At 52.6% G+C, this 15802-nt stretch overlaps 7 protein-coding genes across 7 annotated transcripts; 5 read left to right on the top strand and 2 right to left on the bottom strand.

Moving 5' to 3' along the window:
• Positions 1-598: 598 nt before the first annotated feature.
• On the top strand, positions 599-2431 carry LDX57_002374 (MFS transporter; the record flags this gene model as incomplete). The annotated part of the gene is made up of 6 exons (XM_046084025.1): positions 599-747; positions 797-831; positions 888-1643; positions 1702-1826; positions 1879-2040; positions 2096-2431. 6 exons carry the CDS (start codon positions 599-601, stop codon positions 2429-2431), a joined length of 1563 nt encoding a protein of 520 aa, XP_045939988.1.
• Positions 2432-2684: 253 nt separating this feature from the next.
• Positions 2685-4871, bottom strand: LDX57_002373 (putative bifunctional fatty acid transporter/acyl-CoA synthetase (FAT1); the record flags this gene model as incomplete). Its single annotated transcript, XM_046084024.1, has 5 exons — positions 2685-2856; positions 2946-3089; positions 3168-4314; positions 4362-4517; positions 4586-4871. 5 exons carry the CDS (start codon positions 4869-4871, stop codon positions 2685-2687), a joined length of 1905 nt encoding a protein of 634 aa, XP_045939987.1.
• A 1278-nt stretch (positions 4872-6149) lies between these two features.
• Positions 6150-7706, top strand: LDX57_002372 (putative peroxisomal 3-ketoacyl-coA thiolase (Kat1); the record flags this gene model as incomplete). The annotated part of the gene is made up of 6 exons (XM_046084023.1): positions 6150-6248; positions 6316-6411; positions 6466-7314; positions 7381-7445; positions 7499-7610; positions 7668-7706. The coding sequence occupies 6 exons, from the start codon at positions 6150-6152 to the stop codon at positions 7704-7706; spliced, it is 1260 nt and encodes a 419-aa protein (XP_045939986.1).
• Positions 7707-8245: 539 nt separating this feature from the next.
• Positions 8246-8896, top strand: NPC2 (ML domain-containing protein; the record flags this gene model as incomplete). Its single annotated transcript, XM_046084022.1, has 3 exons — positions 8246-8463; positions 8516-8732; positions 8801-8896. The coding sequence occupies 3 exons, from the start codon at positions 8246-8248 to the stop codon at positions 8894-8896; spliced, it is 531 nt and encodes a 176-aa protein (XP_045939985.1).
• Positions 8897-9562: 666 nt separating this feature from the next.
• Positions 9563-10247, bottom strand: VMA7 (H(+)-transporting V1 sector ATPase subunit F; the record flags this gene model as incomplete). Its single annotated transcript, XM_046084021.1, has 5 exons — positions 9563-9703; positions 9804-9941; positions 10008-10041; positions 10097-10131; positions 10221-10247. 5 exons carry the CDS (start codon positions 10245-10247, stop codon positions 9563-9565), a joined length of 375 nt encoding a protein of 124 aa, XP_045939984.1.
• A 212-nt stretch (positions 10248-10459) lies between these two features.
• Positions 10460-12247, top strand: LDX57_002369 (Nur1/Mug154 family protein). The gene is made up of 3 exons (XM_046084020.1): positions 10460-10471; positions 10542-10838; positions 10913-12247. Exons 2-3 carry the CDS (start codon positions 10581-10583, stop codon positions 12008-12010), a joined length of 1356 nt encoding a protein of 451 aa, XP_045939983.1. The 5' UTR covers positions 10460-10471; positions 10542-10580; the 3' UTR covers positions 12011-12247.
• Positions 12248-12872: 625 nt separating this feature from the next.
• On the top strand, positions 12873-15641 carry LDX57_002368 (putative NTP binding protein; the record flags this gene model as incomplete). The annotated part of the gene is made up of 1 exon (XM_046084019.1): positions 12873-15641. The coding sequence occupies one exon, from the start codon at positions 12873-12875 to the stop codon at positions 15639-15641; it is 2769 nt and encodes a 922-aa protein (XP_045939982.1).
• Between the last annotated feature and the right edge of the window lie 161 nt (positions 15642-15802).

Here is a 15802-nt window from a genome sequence, read left to right as displayed (position 1 = left end):
TCTGTGTTTTATATCTTCAGGTCTTTTCAAGATCAGGCGCTTAGGCATAGCATGGGCTGGAGTTTTCTAGTGCCCCTTTCTTAACTTTTTGACGACGTGGAAAGGGTAAAAGCAAAAACTTGCGTTGAAACGAACCTCAACCCAATCAATGATTGTATTATTTATCACCAAGAAAAAAGCCAGCAAAACAGAATAAACTAAAATTTCCATATTAAATCCGGCGGGACTCGCACATTCCAGCGATTTGTTCCCAGCGGCCACCTGCCGAACATGGCTGCTTTCGTTTCTGCCGCTCCGACGAATTGCAACGCCGGTACAATCGCGTCAGCATCTCGATCGACAAGCTTGGTTGGACGCCAGAGAATCGGGCCTATTGCATGCATCTGCGATCAACTAGTCGCATAACCCCCCGCCGTTATCTTATTATCCGAATTTGCCATGGGTTAGCCTCTCAGGCCGGTGTGCGCGGGGTTATTTATTCGCTGGTCCCCCCAGCGTGAGGGTTACCGGTTAGGTGTGCAGTCGCAATTGGGCTCGTTTTGCGAATTGTCGGGTTGTTGTAAGCTCATATCGATCGGTAATGTCTCGAGAATCCAGAATGTCTCCAGAGAGCTCCGAGAATGCGAAACCTCGGGGTCAAAGCACGGAAGAAGTCATCCAGCACAAGGATATCGAGCCACGAATAGCCCCCGACCAATTTGACCAGGAATATCGCACCACCAGATGGGAGATATGGGCATATTATGCGTGCGTCCATTACCGAGTCGCCTGAATGTCTACTAAACACTCCATTCAGCTATTATATTGGAAACAATGGGCTATCGCTGTTTAGTATGGTTGAATGTCCTGACTACCTGGGAAAATTTCACTGATGATTGTTTCTTCAGACTTTGGCCCAACAGCTTTCCAGAACCTCCTCTATCAAGCTGCCGGAGAGGAAGAAACTCTACTTTTCGCCGGCCGGCAACGCTCCATCAACAGTATAGTCCTCCTCAGCAACGGCATTTCATTTGCAATCCAAGTCGTTGTCTTCCTCGTCATCGGAAGTTTCGCAGATTTCGGCAAATGGCGACCGAATATCCTCATCGGGTTGTCAATCGTCGCCTACGGAATCGGATTTGGCTGGCTGGGCGTTCACACGGCGGATAAATGGCACATTGGGGTGGGTCTGTACATTGTCGGATTGATCGCCTACCAAACGACCCTCACGTTCTGGATGGCCGCGTTTCCCGGATTGGCGCGCAATACTCCGGCGATGTATGCCAAATCTGAGGAGTACGTTGCCGGACACATCTCGCGCGACGAATACGACTACGCCGATAGCTTGGAGCGCAGTCGGTTGGCCAACATTTCCTTCTACATCCAGTCGGTCGCGGAGATATTCATTCTTGCGATCATTGTTGGCATCATGTTCGGTTTGCGGGTGGATGACAGCGAGCAGAATAATAATTGGGGGTTGAGTGTTCTTGTTGCCTTTGCTACAGGGGTGTGGCTGTTGGTGTCTCTACCTTGGTTCTTCCTCGAGAAACGTCGGCCAGGACAGGATCCGGGCGATGATAACATCCTGATGGCGGGATTGAAGCAGCTCCGTCATGCTTTGACGCAGGTGTGGAAGCTGAAGCAAAGCTTACTGTATCTTCTAGGTGAGATGCCTCAATTGATTTCCTACTTCAGAAATCAGGCAAGCTAACATTTCCAAAGGATACTTCCTTCTTGGCGACTCCCTCAACACTACGGTGACCGTGATATCGACCTTACAAAACAGTGTGTCGTCTTACAACACACTGAATCTGACCTATCTGCTCATCGTCGGCATAGCAGCCCAGGTAAGTACCATGCTTTCAAACCTACTTCTTCCACACCCAATAACCGATCCAGGCCGTCGGCATCTATTCCTTCTGGTACTGCCAAAAGCGCTTCCAACTCAGCACAAAAACAATGTTCAACGCCATCGCCATGGCAATAATCCTCCTAGACGGCTGGGGCATGATTGGTATATGGACGCAACGATTCGGATTCCACCACGTCTGGGAATTCTGGGTAAGCCTCAAACCATCTTTCCCCAAGTAACTCACTAACAGTCTCAAAAAAACAGCTCTACCAAGTCTTCTACGGCCTCTTCGTCTGCCCCTGGTACAGCTACTCTCAAGTGATGATCTCCGAAGTGACACCCCGCGGCCACGACTTCCTCTTCTTCAGCCTATTCAGCATCATCGGGAAGACATCGTCATTTATCGGCCCGCTTGTCTCCAGCGCGATTATCGATGCGTCGCCGTCGAGGAATAATTCGACGCCGTTTTACTTTTTGTTTGGGTTGAGTGTTACCAGTTTTGCGGTTTTGGTTGTTTGGTTGGATTTGGAGGAAAGTCGGAAGGAACAGGAGAGGTTTTTGAGGGACCAGAAGAATCGGGAGGTGGTGGGTGATGATTGATATTGGGTCATGAGTGTGCATATTGGATGGTGGTGGGGGGTGTTAAGTGGAGTGAGGTACATACTTCAGATGGAGGAGCTTCAGATACCGTAGTGTTTATACCATGCACAGGGCAACAAATTCATTTTATATCCACATTCTTCTCTATAGAATCTACTTACTAATCTAGTAACTATATCATCTATCTCCAACACACATATGTATGTGCAAAACTCCTCAAGCCTGCCTATATACCAACCACCCAACCGATAAATCACAGCTTCGCCCGCCCCGACTCTATCGACAACCAACTCGACGGATCCAGTCCCTCATAGTGCGACCCATTCAACCAATACAGCTTATCGCCGTTCCAGTCCTTGCTCGGATCCCATCCCTTCTTCGCAAGATCGCCTTTGGCTTGTTTGAAGGTGACGCCGGTGGCGACTCTATGTCATGTTAGATCGAAACATGGTGACTGGAGGCCCTTGGTGGAAAGAGCAGGCCTGATTAGGGTAGAACGTGGAGGGAGACTCACTTCTCGGTAATGCGAACCAGTCGCGGAAGCGCATACGATGGAACGCCCTTCTTCTTGAGCTCGCGGTAGAGGTTCGTCATGAATTTGCCCTCGGAGGAGGCGTCCTCAAGTGTGATGCCTGCTGCACCGGCTTGGCCGTCATAGCTAATACACATACACATACACACCACGGTTAGGGTTGAAACAAACACAAGAGGGGGAAGTAAAGGGAGAGCTGCATACCCGTTAAGCTTCACACCATAGACCACAGCATCATGCACCCCGGGAATCCGACAGATATGATCTCTCACCTCCCCCGCACTCACATTCTCGCCCTTCCAGCGAAACGTATCCCCCACGCGATCCTGGAACTTAACCCAGCCGGACGAATCCCGAACGACGAGATCCCCCGTGCGCTGGAAGAGATCGCCTTTCCGGAACACGTCACGCAGGAGCTTCCCCTCCGTCGCGTCCTGATTATGCAGATACTCGGTGAGGAGGCCACGGTTCCGCACACGACCAATCGCCTCGCCTTCCTCGCCCAGCGCAGCGCGGACACAGAACCCCGTGCCTGGATCCCGGTAGGGCAGCTCTGTATCGGGATCGTATTTAACGATGAAGACGTCGTCGTCGAGGAAGCGGCGCAGGGGGCCCGAGAACCCGATCTTCCCGACACCCCAGGCGCCGTCGCCGAAGTTGTCGAACTTGGCCACCCCCTCCGTGGAGCGGTAGAATTCACGGATCTCAGGCACGTTGAAGCGCTGGCGGAATCGGTCCCAGATCTCTTCGCGGAGACCGTTGCCGTTGGCGACGATGCAGGCGTGGTTGCGGTCGTAGGGGGACGGGGGCGTCGAGAGGAGGTAGCGGCAGAGTTCGCCGATGTAGAGGATACGTGTGGCGCGCGAGTCGTGGACGTCTTTCCAGAATTGGGACGCGGAGAATTTGCGGCGCAGGCATAGTGTGCCGGCGTTGCCGACGGCGTAGCAGATGCCGGTGAAGTAGGCGGTGCCGTGGAAGAGGGGGAGAGAGGAGTAGGTGCGCAGGGGGTAGTATTTCGAGGGGTTGTTGATGTCGACGGTGAGAGGGTTGGATGTTACGATGGCTTGCATGTTGCGGATGGCGCAGGCTTTGGGCTTGCCTGTCGTGCCGGATGTGTAGATCAGCACGTTGAGATCGCTGGGGGATCTCCGTGCAGCAGCAAGACCGACGGGCGAGAACTGCTGTAGGTCTGCGGCAGTTACAAGTTCTGTCGTGCCTGGAGAAACGTCGTCGAAGGACGATATGTTCATGGTGATATGAGGTAGATCGGTAGACACGAACTGCGACAAGTCTGGAGTTGAGATGATGAATTTAGAGCCCGACACATTAAGACAGTGGACGAAAGTGTCGTCTGCGAACTATTAGTATACTCTCAGACATTCCAAGTTTGGGCCGTACCGCGCAGATTGGTATTGATGAGGGCAGCCACGGCCCCAAGCTTCGAGAGCGCATAGATCGTGACGACCATCTCGGGGGAATTGGTGGTGAAGACCCCGACAAAATCCCCGGGTTTGATATCTCGTCCATGAAGAAGCGCAGCAAATCGATCCACAACTGAACACAGTTAGCACATACGAAAATGGTGGGTTTAATTGACTTCGAGGTCACAAGTGAGTACACACGCTCTTTCAATTGACTGTAGGTCCAGGTCTTGTGCTCGAACCAGAGCGCCTCCGACGAGCCCTGCCCGTCCACGTCCACCACCCGTTCCAGCATCTTGTATACGGTAGCCGTGTCGCCGAGCTGGGCGATGCGCTGACCCAATCGCTTGCCAAAGGAGCGATCATGTTGAATTGCGGACAGGTCGGTCGAAATGGACCATTTGGCATTCAGATAAGCGCCCGCAGCAACGGAGAGGGCGGATGCGACGGCCACGGACGAGCCACTGATCTGCGATAGAATATCCATTGTGCGACTGTACAGCGTAGGAAAAACGAGGACAAGCTACGCAGGCAAAGGTTTTAAAAACCATACGGAGTGACTCCTATTGTATGCGGAGGAATTGGTTTAATAAGACTCCGCAATCCTCAGGATCCGCTAATTGCCAATAGTGCCCTTAGCAGGGCAGATCTGAAGAATGAAGTCGATACGGGGACGTCAGCCAGGTCGAGGGAATCGGGACCTGAAAACGGGAGCTGACAAGGCCACGATCTGCCGGCCATGACGCAGACCGATTGAATCCCTAAGGAATCGACAGGCGCAACGGTTACGATGCCGGGGGAGGATCCGACGGGGGGTTTGCCAGACCGGGGGGAACGGCGCTAAGCATGGCCATTCTATTCTCCGCGTGGCGGTCCGAGCTCCCTGCCGTAAGACATGATCTTGAGGCATTAAGGTATTGTAATACATTCACCTCGATTTGTATGACATTCCCAGCTCCTCAAGATCCACTGCTCTGTCGTACAATCTTGACTCCCCATTCAGGCACCGCAGTGATGACGAAGAGAAGTGGCGAGCCATGGGCCACAGTGGGTAGTAGTGACCGGAATTGGAACGTTGATGCGAGACGGAGTAGACTAGCCTACCACTGTATTGTTAGTAGCTGTGCCTCGGAAGAAACCAGCCATGCAGCGTGTCAAACTGCATCCATCGAGAGAGCGTGGGCATGAGCATACTGAGCATACTCTTCTAATGGTGGGTCCCCCACAAAGTCTAAGCAGCCACCCGGACGAGTATTCCGTTACCGTACCATACATCGTTTCACCGAGTTTGAGGAGGTCCGACAGCCGAGGCCGAGCAGTATGACGGTATCTTACCGCAGGATACAGCGGCGACCGGCTCTGAGCGATGCCGAATCTCCCTGAATCTGAATGAATCTAAGGAATCCTCAGACGGCCGCAAGTCCCACTGATGTGCATCCGATCGGGGCCTCGCCGGGTCCCTCATTGGTTTAAGGGGGTTCGATTCTTCGGCTCAGTCTCCTCAGCCCGTGACCTTCTCTCGGTTGTTCTTTTTTTCCTGTCTATTATTTTTTTGGTTCTCCTTCACCCTGAGAAAAACTTACCGCGGCATCTTCGTGTCTTTGTTTGCCCTTCGAGCTTCCTGCATATATATCTCACAACCGGTGCTTCAGTGCGGGGAGAGCTACCTGACTATATATATCAGAAAGGAAAGCTCTACTACGAGTCGACGAATAAACTTGTATCTCGGTACAATCCATAGGTCCTACACAAACATCCCGACACCATGTCTTCAGCACAGCAACGTTTGTCTTCTATTGCCAGCCAGCTCTCCGCTCCCGGAGCAGCAAAGCAGAAGATCCTGGCCAAGAACCCCGATGATGTGGTATGTATTGATCCACTGGCGTTTACACTCCACACGCAATGGTCGCTGATTGAAGCTCGGACAACAGGTCATCACGCTGGCCGTTCGCACTCCCCTGACGAAAGCCCGGAAAGGTGGCTTGAAAGATACCAACTTGGATGATCTGCTCGTGTCGCTACTGACGGTACGTATACCCTCTGCTGGGGATTTCACTGTGAGCATTTCTAACCCCGATTAGTCTGTCCGCGAACGATCGAACCTGGACCCCAACCTTGTCGAGGATGTCTGCGTCGGAAACGTGCTGTGCCCCGGCAACGCCTACGTCGCTCGCTCTGCCGTGCTGGCGGCCGGGTTCCCCGCGACAGCCGCCGCGTCCATCGCCAACCGATTCTGCTCGTCCGGCTTGCTGGCCATCCAGAACATTGCCAACCAGATCATCTCCGGCTCAATTAACGTCGGTATCGCCGTGGGAGCCGAAAGCATGAGCACCAATGCCGACGGTGGCGCCCCGGATATGTCCGAGAAGATCATGTCGCACCCCTTGGCGTCCCAGAACAAGCAGCCCATGGGTCAAACCTCTGAGAATGTTGCGGGCCAGTTCAACATCTCTCGGGAGCAGCACGATCGATTCGCTGCGAACAGCTACCAAAAGGCGGAGCGCGCCCAGAAGGCCGGCTGGTTGGACGACGAGATCGTTCCCGTCCACACCCAGATCAAGGACCCCAAGACTGGTGAAGTGAAGAATGTGGTCGTGGACCGGGACGACGGCATTCGCTACGGCACCACTGCCGAGTCGCTCGGCAAGATTCGCTCGGCCTTCCCCCAGTGGAAGCCCAGTGCCACTACTGGTGGAAACGCCAGTCAGATCACCGACGGCGCTGCGGGTCTCATTCTCATGAAGAGATCGCGTGCTCAGGAGCTGGGACAACCCATTCTGGCCAAGTTCTGCGGAGCTACCGTTGCCGGTCTGGAGCCCAGAATCATGGGTATCGGCCCGTCCATCGCTATCCCCAAGATCCTCGGCAAGTTTGGCTTGTCCAAGGACGATATCGATATCTTTGAGATTAACGAGGCGTTTGCCTCTATGGTACGCCCTCATCTTCCCTCGTGTGTGTGTGTGTGTGTGTACACAACTTTCTAACACATCGTCTAGGGCACATACTGCGTGCAAAAGCTTGGTCTTGACGAGGCCAAAGTGAACCCCCGAGGTGGTGCCATGTAAGTTGCGATTGACATTGAACTCCTGCGCATGTATGTGCTGACTCCCGCAGTGCCATCGGTCATCCGCTGGGATGTACTGGAGCTCGCCAGGCGGTTACTGCTCTTTCCGAGTTGCGACGACAGAACAAGAGAGTGGCCGTCACCTCCATGTGCGTTGGAACGGTAAAGTTGCTCCTTATCGATGACCCTGTTTTGTCCACGTACTGACATTTTTCTCAGGGAATGGGTATGGCCGGAATCTTTGTTTCGGAGCACTAAGTATATATGATTCGACGAGTATCTCATGTGTAAATATTTTCTAGCACTATTCCAGCTGAATACTACCAGTAATCACCACTTTGCCATGGCAAGCGTAGGGTAATTCCTTATTCCACAGACGGAGGGTGGGTCTCATCTCCACGCTGATGGAGTGCAACCCCATAACTCTAATTTCAACATTAGCATTGTACTATACAAGGTGTACAATTGTTCTGGAGGACACGAGCGTACCTGGCAGTCATGGACAGGGGAAAGTGCATACCCCCTGTGTGCAGGGGACATGGATCGATCAGCGGTCACGTGCGCCCAGCCCCGTTCGTCATCGCCGCCAAAGCAAAGAAAGCGTCCCATGACTCGCTGGACCCGACCGCCTCTCCTCCACTTGCCTTTCTCTCCATTCAACGCAACGTTGGTTATCGCTCTTCCATCATCATTAACCTCTCTCATTCACGACCCGTTCCTGCAGGGCGTGTTTATCCAGTCTCTGTACTCTCCTGTCTTACAATATCCTTAGTACTTCGACCCTAGTCATTCTCATCATGAAGCTCTTATCAACCGCCGCTACCTTGCTGGTCTGCTTCGCTCCTCTCACCGTATCGGGTCGGTCGATCGCCCTCTTCGGATCATCGCAGGCTCCTATCCAGGTCGACTCGGCTCTCTCTGTGCCAGGCGAAAACCCTCTTGAGTTCTGCAACGATCCGTCTGATTACCTCGCACAGATTGAGTCTGTCGATTTGGCTCCCAACCCTCCTCTTCCGTATGAAACCATATGCGATCTGATAAGAAGTTTGGTGACTGACGGCTGGCAGTGGCAAGACCCTTACCATCAAGGCCAGGGGCACTTTCCGCCAGAAGATTGAAGAGGGCGCCTACGTCCTTTTGCAGGTCAAATATGGCCTGATCACTCTCATCAAGCAGCAGGCTGATCTTTGCGAACAAATCGTCAATGTGGACCTCAAGTGCCCACTGGAGGAAGGCGAGATGTCTTTCACCAAAGATGTTGACCTGCCTGCGCATATTCCTCCTGTATGTTACGCCCTTCTCACTTCATTTTTGCTGCTATCAGTATCGACAACTAACACAGCCGCCAATAGGGAAAATACTCCGTGCACGCCGATGTGTTTACCAAGGACGACAAGCGCATCACCTGCCTCGACGCCAATAACATCGAATTCAAGATTGGAAACTAGGCACTTCGACTGGCGCGTCAAGCTATACCTACATGAAGCCGACCGATGGCCAAGTTCCAATAGAACTCCTAGTTCGAAATGCCGTGGGCTTTGTCCACATTACGACCTCTTCATGTCAAATTTATACGAGATCTTCTGTTCTTTTTTCCCAGCGAATATTCTTTGTTGAATTGTGATCTGTTCTACATACGCCCACCAACTTGCATGCTTCCGTAATGGTTTCCTGCGATGACTGACTATGCTTTCTTCTGGACGGCGTTTACGGCATCTGTCCAAGACACTGCTACCTTATTATGCTCCCTGTACTCATTACATACTTTCACATTAGTACCCCGTTGCATTGGTGTATTATCCATAAACCACGAGCCCTAATTTACTCATTCTTCTCATGGCCAGGATGTAATGCAGCTTATAGTAGCTACTGGAGTGTTCAGTTTCAGGTTGCCACTGGAATAGGCTCGTAGTTGGGCAAAGTATAGGAGTTCTATAGCGTATACTTCGCTAAACTGGGTATCTTCCCTTGATCTCCAACGGGTACACCAACTACGTTTGACAGCAACTTGCAACAGGGTGACAGTTGTCCCTCAACGTACACCGTACCCGACTGGACACGCTAATGCCTTCATGTAAAATCGACAACGCAAAATACAATACAACGCTTATCATTTATTCTCCAAACAACCGGCGCACCCGCTTCAGCACACTGTCTTTCTCGGGGTCGTACGGGTGGTCTTTGCTGGGGATTTCGAGAACGGCGGGGAAAGGCTCGGCGAAGGTATCGACGCTGTGTCGGATGCGCTCTGCGACCTGGATTGAAGTGTCAGTAAATGTCCCGAGAGTATAGTGTGAGAGTCGCTTGTTAGGGGTATAATCTTGCGATCAACCCCGGAAATGTATCAAGACGTACATGTTGGTTGATGAGGACAACGGCAATGTCCTTCCTCTCCTGAGTAAAGTTCTGGAACGCCTTTTCGATCGCAGAGGTTTCAGTCTTAGCGTCGACCACCAGAAAATTCCGTTCGGCATCCGGACCATCTGTGACGTGCTGCGTAGTCTGTTAGCATCTGCAGAGGGAAGATCTGTCCCCCGCTGCACCGGGGATGGGACTTACACCGATGCCGGCGAGAAGAAGACCGGTTACCGAGCTGGAGGAAGTATTAGTATAGACTGGTCCCGGGGTGAAGTAGTATAGACCCTTACTCTTCATCTCCAATAACAGCAAGGAACTGTCGCTCCTATATCGTCGTAATAAACACAATCAGCTACTGCGTCGTGGACCGCTCCGCGGAGAGCGCCTGAGGATAGAGCGTCGATGTGTAGGTACCTTGAATGACACGGCGGAAGCCGCCATAATGACAGGAAGTAATAGGGAAGGTCCAGAAAGGGTCCTCCACAGACACGCAGGAAGTCCAGAGGATTCACTCGAAGCACCTGCGACGATACGTTGATCGGGAGTCGTCATAACTGACGGGGGGGCCCGATCGGCTTAGATAAGCGGGTCTTCGAACTGGCTGTCTTTTGTTTACAAGCGGGACCAAAAACTTTCGCCTCTGTCATTGACGATAGCAACTTGAGGTAAGTCGAAGTCTCACTCTCGCCTCTTCCCTCGCAGATCGAGCATGACTGACCATTCATTCATTTGCAGAATTCAACAGTACACCCCTCACCTCTCCCCGTCTTCATCATGCCCCGGCTTGTACGCCGCCGACCGTTGGCGGAGCGTATCAAATCTTATCTGAATCCGCTGGACTTTTTGCTGTGGCTGTCGGAAGAAATCGATGCGAACGATTGGGACCAGTTTGAGAAGAACTGGTCGATCACCCTGGGTGTGACATTGAACATTGTGTTCCTGATCGCTAGAGCCAACAGTCAATCGAGTGGCAGTCGCACTGTCGACGATGTCTTTGGTGATGACGAGGGTGCGCCTTGGATGAGCTGGCTGGTATGTTTCATTTGACATCCCATGCATAGAGATCAAAGTTTTGACGGTGTTGCTAACGAACCATTCAATCGCAGGCTTCCTTCGTTGTTCATTTGCTCGTTTGCTTCGTCGGCTTCAACACTTTCTACACTTTCTACCGCAAGCGACACTATCGCATGTTCGAAGCCTCAATCGACCAAGCTCCTGCGACACCGTCCGCTCATCGTGTGCGCGTCGATTCCACACCCGTGTCCGCTTCGCCGCTACGATTCTTTGCCCAGGCCATAACCGGTTCCGCGCAGTCGAGAGCGCACCCGAATGCGCAGCGCGATGTCTGGGAACTTGCGGTCTGGGACCCCCTACCGATCTGTGTGCGCCTGTTTTGTTTCTTCAGCCCAGCGCACGTCCTGGTATACTGGCTTTTCCTACCTACCCAACTATCCGATCCTCGACCGAGCGTGACTATCGTGACGACCATCCTCCTCACCACCTTGCTCTCGCTGCAAATGAGCTTCCTGTCATCTTCGTTCACCCAACAAGCGAAGGACTCCGCGCTGGTACACAAGGAGGTGCTTAAAGAGTATGATGTTAAATACGTGCACCCTCGAACTCAACCTTTGATGCGAGATGTCGCCACGCAGTTCTCGGAGGCAGATGCGACCAAGTCCGGCTCGGACGCCAAAAGCAACAAAGTCGATACATTTACCCCAACCTTCATCATCCAGCGGGGATTCAAAACCAGTCCCAACCCCAACTATGTCAGCCATGTCGACCCCGAAGGACGGTCCTCGGGGCGTCAGTCGATGGCCGCCACACCCTCCGCATCTTCAAATTACCAAGCCTCGTTCCAAACCCCCAGTCACCTACGAGACGCCTCCCCGGTTGTCCGAAAGCCTATATCCGCAATTCGCCAACCACAGTTTCGCAAAACTCCCTCGGCGACCGGGGATGGTGGTAGCCTTGGTATCTATTCACATGCCAATTCGCCTCTAAGGAAATCCACTTCCACATCAACGAGTTTCGATCGTCGACCTCCAAAAACCGGCGATTTCTTCTACAAGGACCGAGGTGCTAGTCCGATTAAGCGGCAATCCAGTCCGCTCAAGAGGAGCAACGTGCCGGGTGGGAGCCCACTTGCGCCAACACCGAGACGGAGTCAGCTTGATTCTCGTCGCGACACAGGATATTTCTAGTCCTCAATTAGACCAATTGCCAATCTTTGATTCACTCTGCCAGGATTGCCCTCGGGCGCAAAAGCAGTATCACTTTTTCCCAAGCGCATATATGACTTGAGACTATGGCTCGTCTTAGCATCGGCGCACGGCGTTTTTACTTCTTTTTCCTTTTTTTTCCCCCTACCCCAACCTTTTACTATGAGCTCGGGTTGTCCCGAAGACTTGGACCTGGATTCCGGTTTTGGTGAATAATTGACCCCTCCATGAGCTCGGGAATGCATGGAAGCATGACCAGCCACTGTACTATATGTTTGAAATTCTACTGCGACCGTTCGGCTGGAACATTGGCTCTCTTGAGTTTAGTTTTCCTGGCATTTTCTTGTGTCTTCTGGACCGAAATCTTCATCGTATAACAGCTTGTGAAAGAGCGGCTCAAATGGCAGCTGCGAACTCTACTCATACCTCCCTTGCTGGCGAAGTAACGGCAAAAGCCTGGTCAAAACCTGTTGCGGGCAGCTGCCATACCAAGCAACTTTGAACGGGGTCATACATTCCAGATCGGGCACTCCGTTTGTTGATCCATACATTCCTCCGCGAGCACGATAACATTCCAATCATATCATTATTCCGTTATCCCTTTCTCGCTGCAACAGTCGCTGGAAGAGAAAATAACACTCCTTCGTGCCCCCTTTCTCAAGCAAAGTACCATGTCTTGACCACCTGAGCTTCGTCATATGGAAGTCAACTCCGAGTGCAAACCACGCGCGCAACAGGACATACAACAAGGGACCGAGCTGTCCTCCTAGGAGGTAATGGGTCGATTCAACTGCGAATTCGGCCCGAGTGTTCTATGTGCTAGCAGCCGCTCGTTATCATTAATATGGAGGAACGCATCTCTTTGCCAAATGGACATTTACTCAACCTGAAGCCCCGGGCTCGAAACCCCAAGCACGTGAAATCCGGTGCTGAGGAGGAGCCAGCATGCGAGCGACGCAAAGAACCCGTGGCACGGTACACTGCTTATAAACCCCTTCCAGATAAACCCCCGCCGGAGGTCAAGGATTCCAAGTCCAGCCCCGAGCCATCAGCGCGGAAGGTTACTCCTACCAGGCTCCCGATGCCCAAGAAGTTCTCGGACAAAACCAAGGATGATTCGCCAGATCACTCCCCCGTGGCCGATCGTAAAGAACATCGACACCATACGTTAGGCCGGCGAGCTCAGCCCAAGGTCTCCCCTATATCATTAGGGCGTCGACCTGCCAAGTCAACGGATAAAGATCGGGAACAGTACTGGCGAAAGGTTAAAGAGAAATTTGAAAAGGAGTCGCCTACTTCGTCACGGACTCGAGACAAGCACAAGGAGTATTATCACGAGGCGTACCAGAAGATCAAGTCGTTCGCCAGTCCCCCGAAACAAGATCCCAAACAACACATGCCGAAGTCTGGTGCAAAGACGAGCGATGATGACAAAACACCAAGGCAAAGTGCCATCCCTAGAACCACCGCTGGAAGCCCTAGATCCAAAGACGGACACTCTTCTGAGCCAGCTGTATCTCCCGAAGCGAAGAAATCGGGATCTAAGCAACGCCCATCTAACGTGATTGATACCCGCGACACCATCAATCGGCAAACTTCGGACAAGCAAAATAGCACGACCGACTCGTCAATCATCTCCCGTCCTTCGATCTCACCTCTGTCGGGCCCCAGCAGCTCAATGACCGATTGGGAGGACCGGTTTGTGGTAAACATGCCGTCTGCCAAGGAGCCTAATCCACCCGTCATGACTGCGCGACAAATCACCGAATTTCAGAAAAGTATCGATAAAGTTCACAATCAGGGAGGAACAATGCTGGATCCAGACACTCTACCGAGCCCGCGCACTAGAACTCCGGAAGATTCGTCTGAAGCTACGGAAACGCAGGGAAAACAACCGGGTAACCTTGATGGTCAAGACTCGGGAACAGCAGCTCGCACAGGGTCAGAGGAAGATACGTCAGAACCACAGCCCAGCCATGGTCGATACTACTCGCCAGATGAAATTGGAAAGCAGCGGTTCAGCACCATCTGGGAAGAAGGAGCATCGCGACACAAAGCTAAGACTGCGGTCAACATCGACGGGTCTTTTTTAGGATGCAAGGAGATAAATGGCCCAAACGACAAGAATCCGGACGAGATATTACTTTTCTCGACGACAGACGAGCGTCCGAGGGTTGTGGATGTGTCAACCCCGGTGTCCAAGAATTCCAGAGAACGGAACGCAGTCGCTCCTCAAGCGACTGTAGCCTTGGAAGAAAAGACCGTGGTTCAAGAAGAGTGGAAACCAATTTCTCAGAATTTGAAGAATGCCCAATGCTCGAAGCAGTTCCAACGTACGATGTGCCGCGAGATGCCCTGCCGACCGTCGGAAGAGGCCCCGATGCCTGTCCCCCAAGCATCAGGAAAAGAAAACTCAACCCAGATAGGGATCCCGCCCAAGAACCCGGAGCGAGGGAAACGCCCCCAAGGAGACGACGATGTGTTCATTATCACACCCACTATCACGCGCACTATGATGACCATGGCGGACATGAGAGGCGTCGCCCAGAAATCTTCTCGCACGAAAGAGCCCGCCTCTCGCGCAGCCGGCGAAATCATCACCGACATCAGGGCAAAGCCTCCCACGCACTCTACACCGTCGGGCTTACGTCGGGCGACGCAAAACTCGTGGGAAAAGTCAAACATGCCATCCACAGCATCGTCAAAACCTGGACTCGCTCCCACCGGGCCCCCGGTGAAAGAACAAGAGGATTTATCTCAGACCAAAGTGGAGAGGCCGCGCGCTATCCGTGGGTACATCCATATCACAGGCATGAAGTCCTCCGCCGGAAACGCCAATCCTCGCGCGCGCATTAAGCGGCACTCTCATGCGTACGAGACGCCGCGTAGTAGCGAAAACGCGCCCCCTGTGAGGAGCGCCACTGATCCAGCTCAGTTTCCCAAGTCCGTCTCGGCTCAGAAGCCAATGCCGCCGCCAGAGTTAAACACCAACGTTCACTCAGAACCTCGCTTCCCATTGCCCAGTGCGCGGATCTTCGCGGTAGCCGAGTTGGATGGACATCAGGTTGATGATCATGCAAAAGAGGAGCATAAAGACCGGGATGCAGCTCCTAAAACACCTACTACCACGGATGATCTCGGTTTTAACATGAGCAGCAACAAGTCTCCACAGGAGGACGATAACGACAAGGACCTTATGAGTTCCGTAACTTTCGGCCTCATCATCGACATTTTTTTCCTGTCCATCGCCCAAGCGCAAGACCTCTACAAGGACATCATGGCCAACTGGAACTCCCGAGCGGTTCTGGCGAAAATTGCTCTCAACTGCATCCTCAACATGATCGGCCACTGTCTCTACGTACTCCGAAATTTTCTCACGGCCTGTTCCGTCTACAACTCCACAGGGTCCTGGCCAAAATCAAACGACAAAGACATTGCCCGTTCGCTGACCGAACTCGGCCAAGCTGTCATCTATCTCGTCGCCTTGGGTTTCATAATGATGGTCGTCGGTCGAGCGGCCGGGTACATCGTGCTCATTGGAAGCTGGATTGTCTGGGTGACGAAACCCTTTGGATGGGTTCTGGGAACGTTGGGAAGAGCTCTGCTAACGTGATGTGGCCTGACCTGGCCTGGCGTGTTGTGAATGATGACTAGGTAGATACCCTTGGGCGATTATGCTGCGTGATTCTCTCTTTGCCTCCTTCCCTCAGTAAATGGAATAGGGATTACTTCTTGGCAAGGAAACTTTTTTTTTCTGTGGTTTACTTATCTTTA

Source organism: Aspergillus melleus (genome assembly GCF_016097325.1).
Source record: "Aspergillus melleus strain CBS 546.65 chromosome Unknown contig1, whole genome shotgun sequence".
In the NCBI taxonomy this organism is placed as follows: domain Eukaryota; kingdom Fungi; phylum Ascomycota; class Eurotiomycetes; order Eurotiales; family Aspergillaceae; genus Aspergillus; species Aspergillus melleus.
The sequence above is the reverse complement of the archived record's forward strand: the minus strand, read 5'-3'. Positions and strand labels throughout refer to the sequence as shown.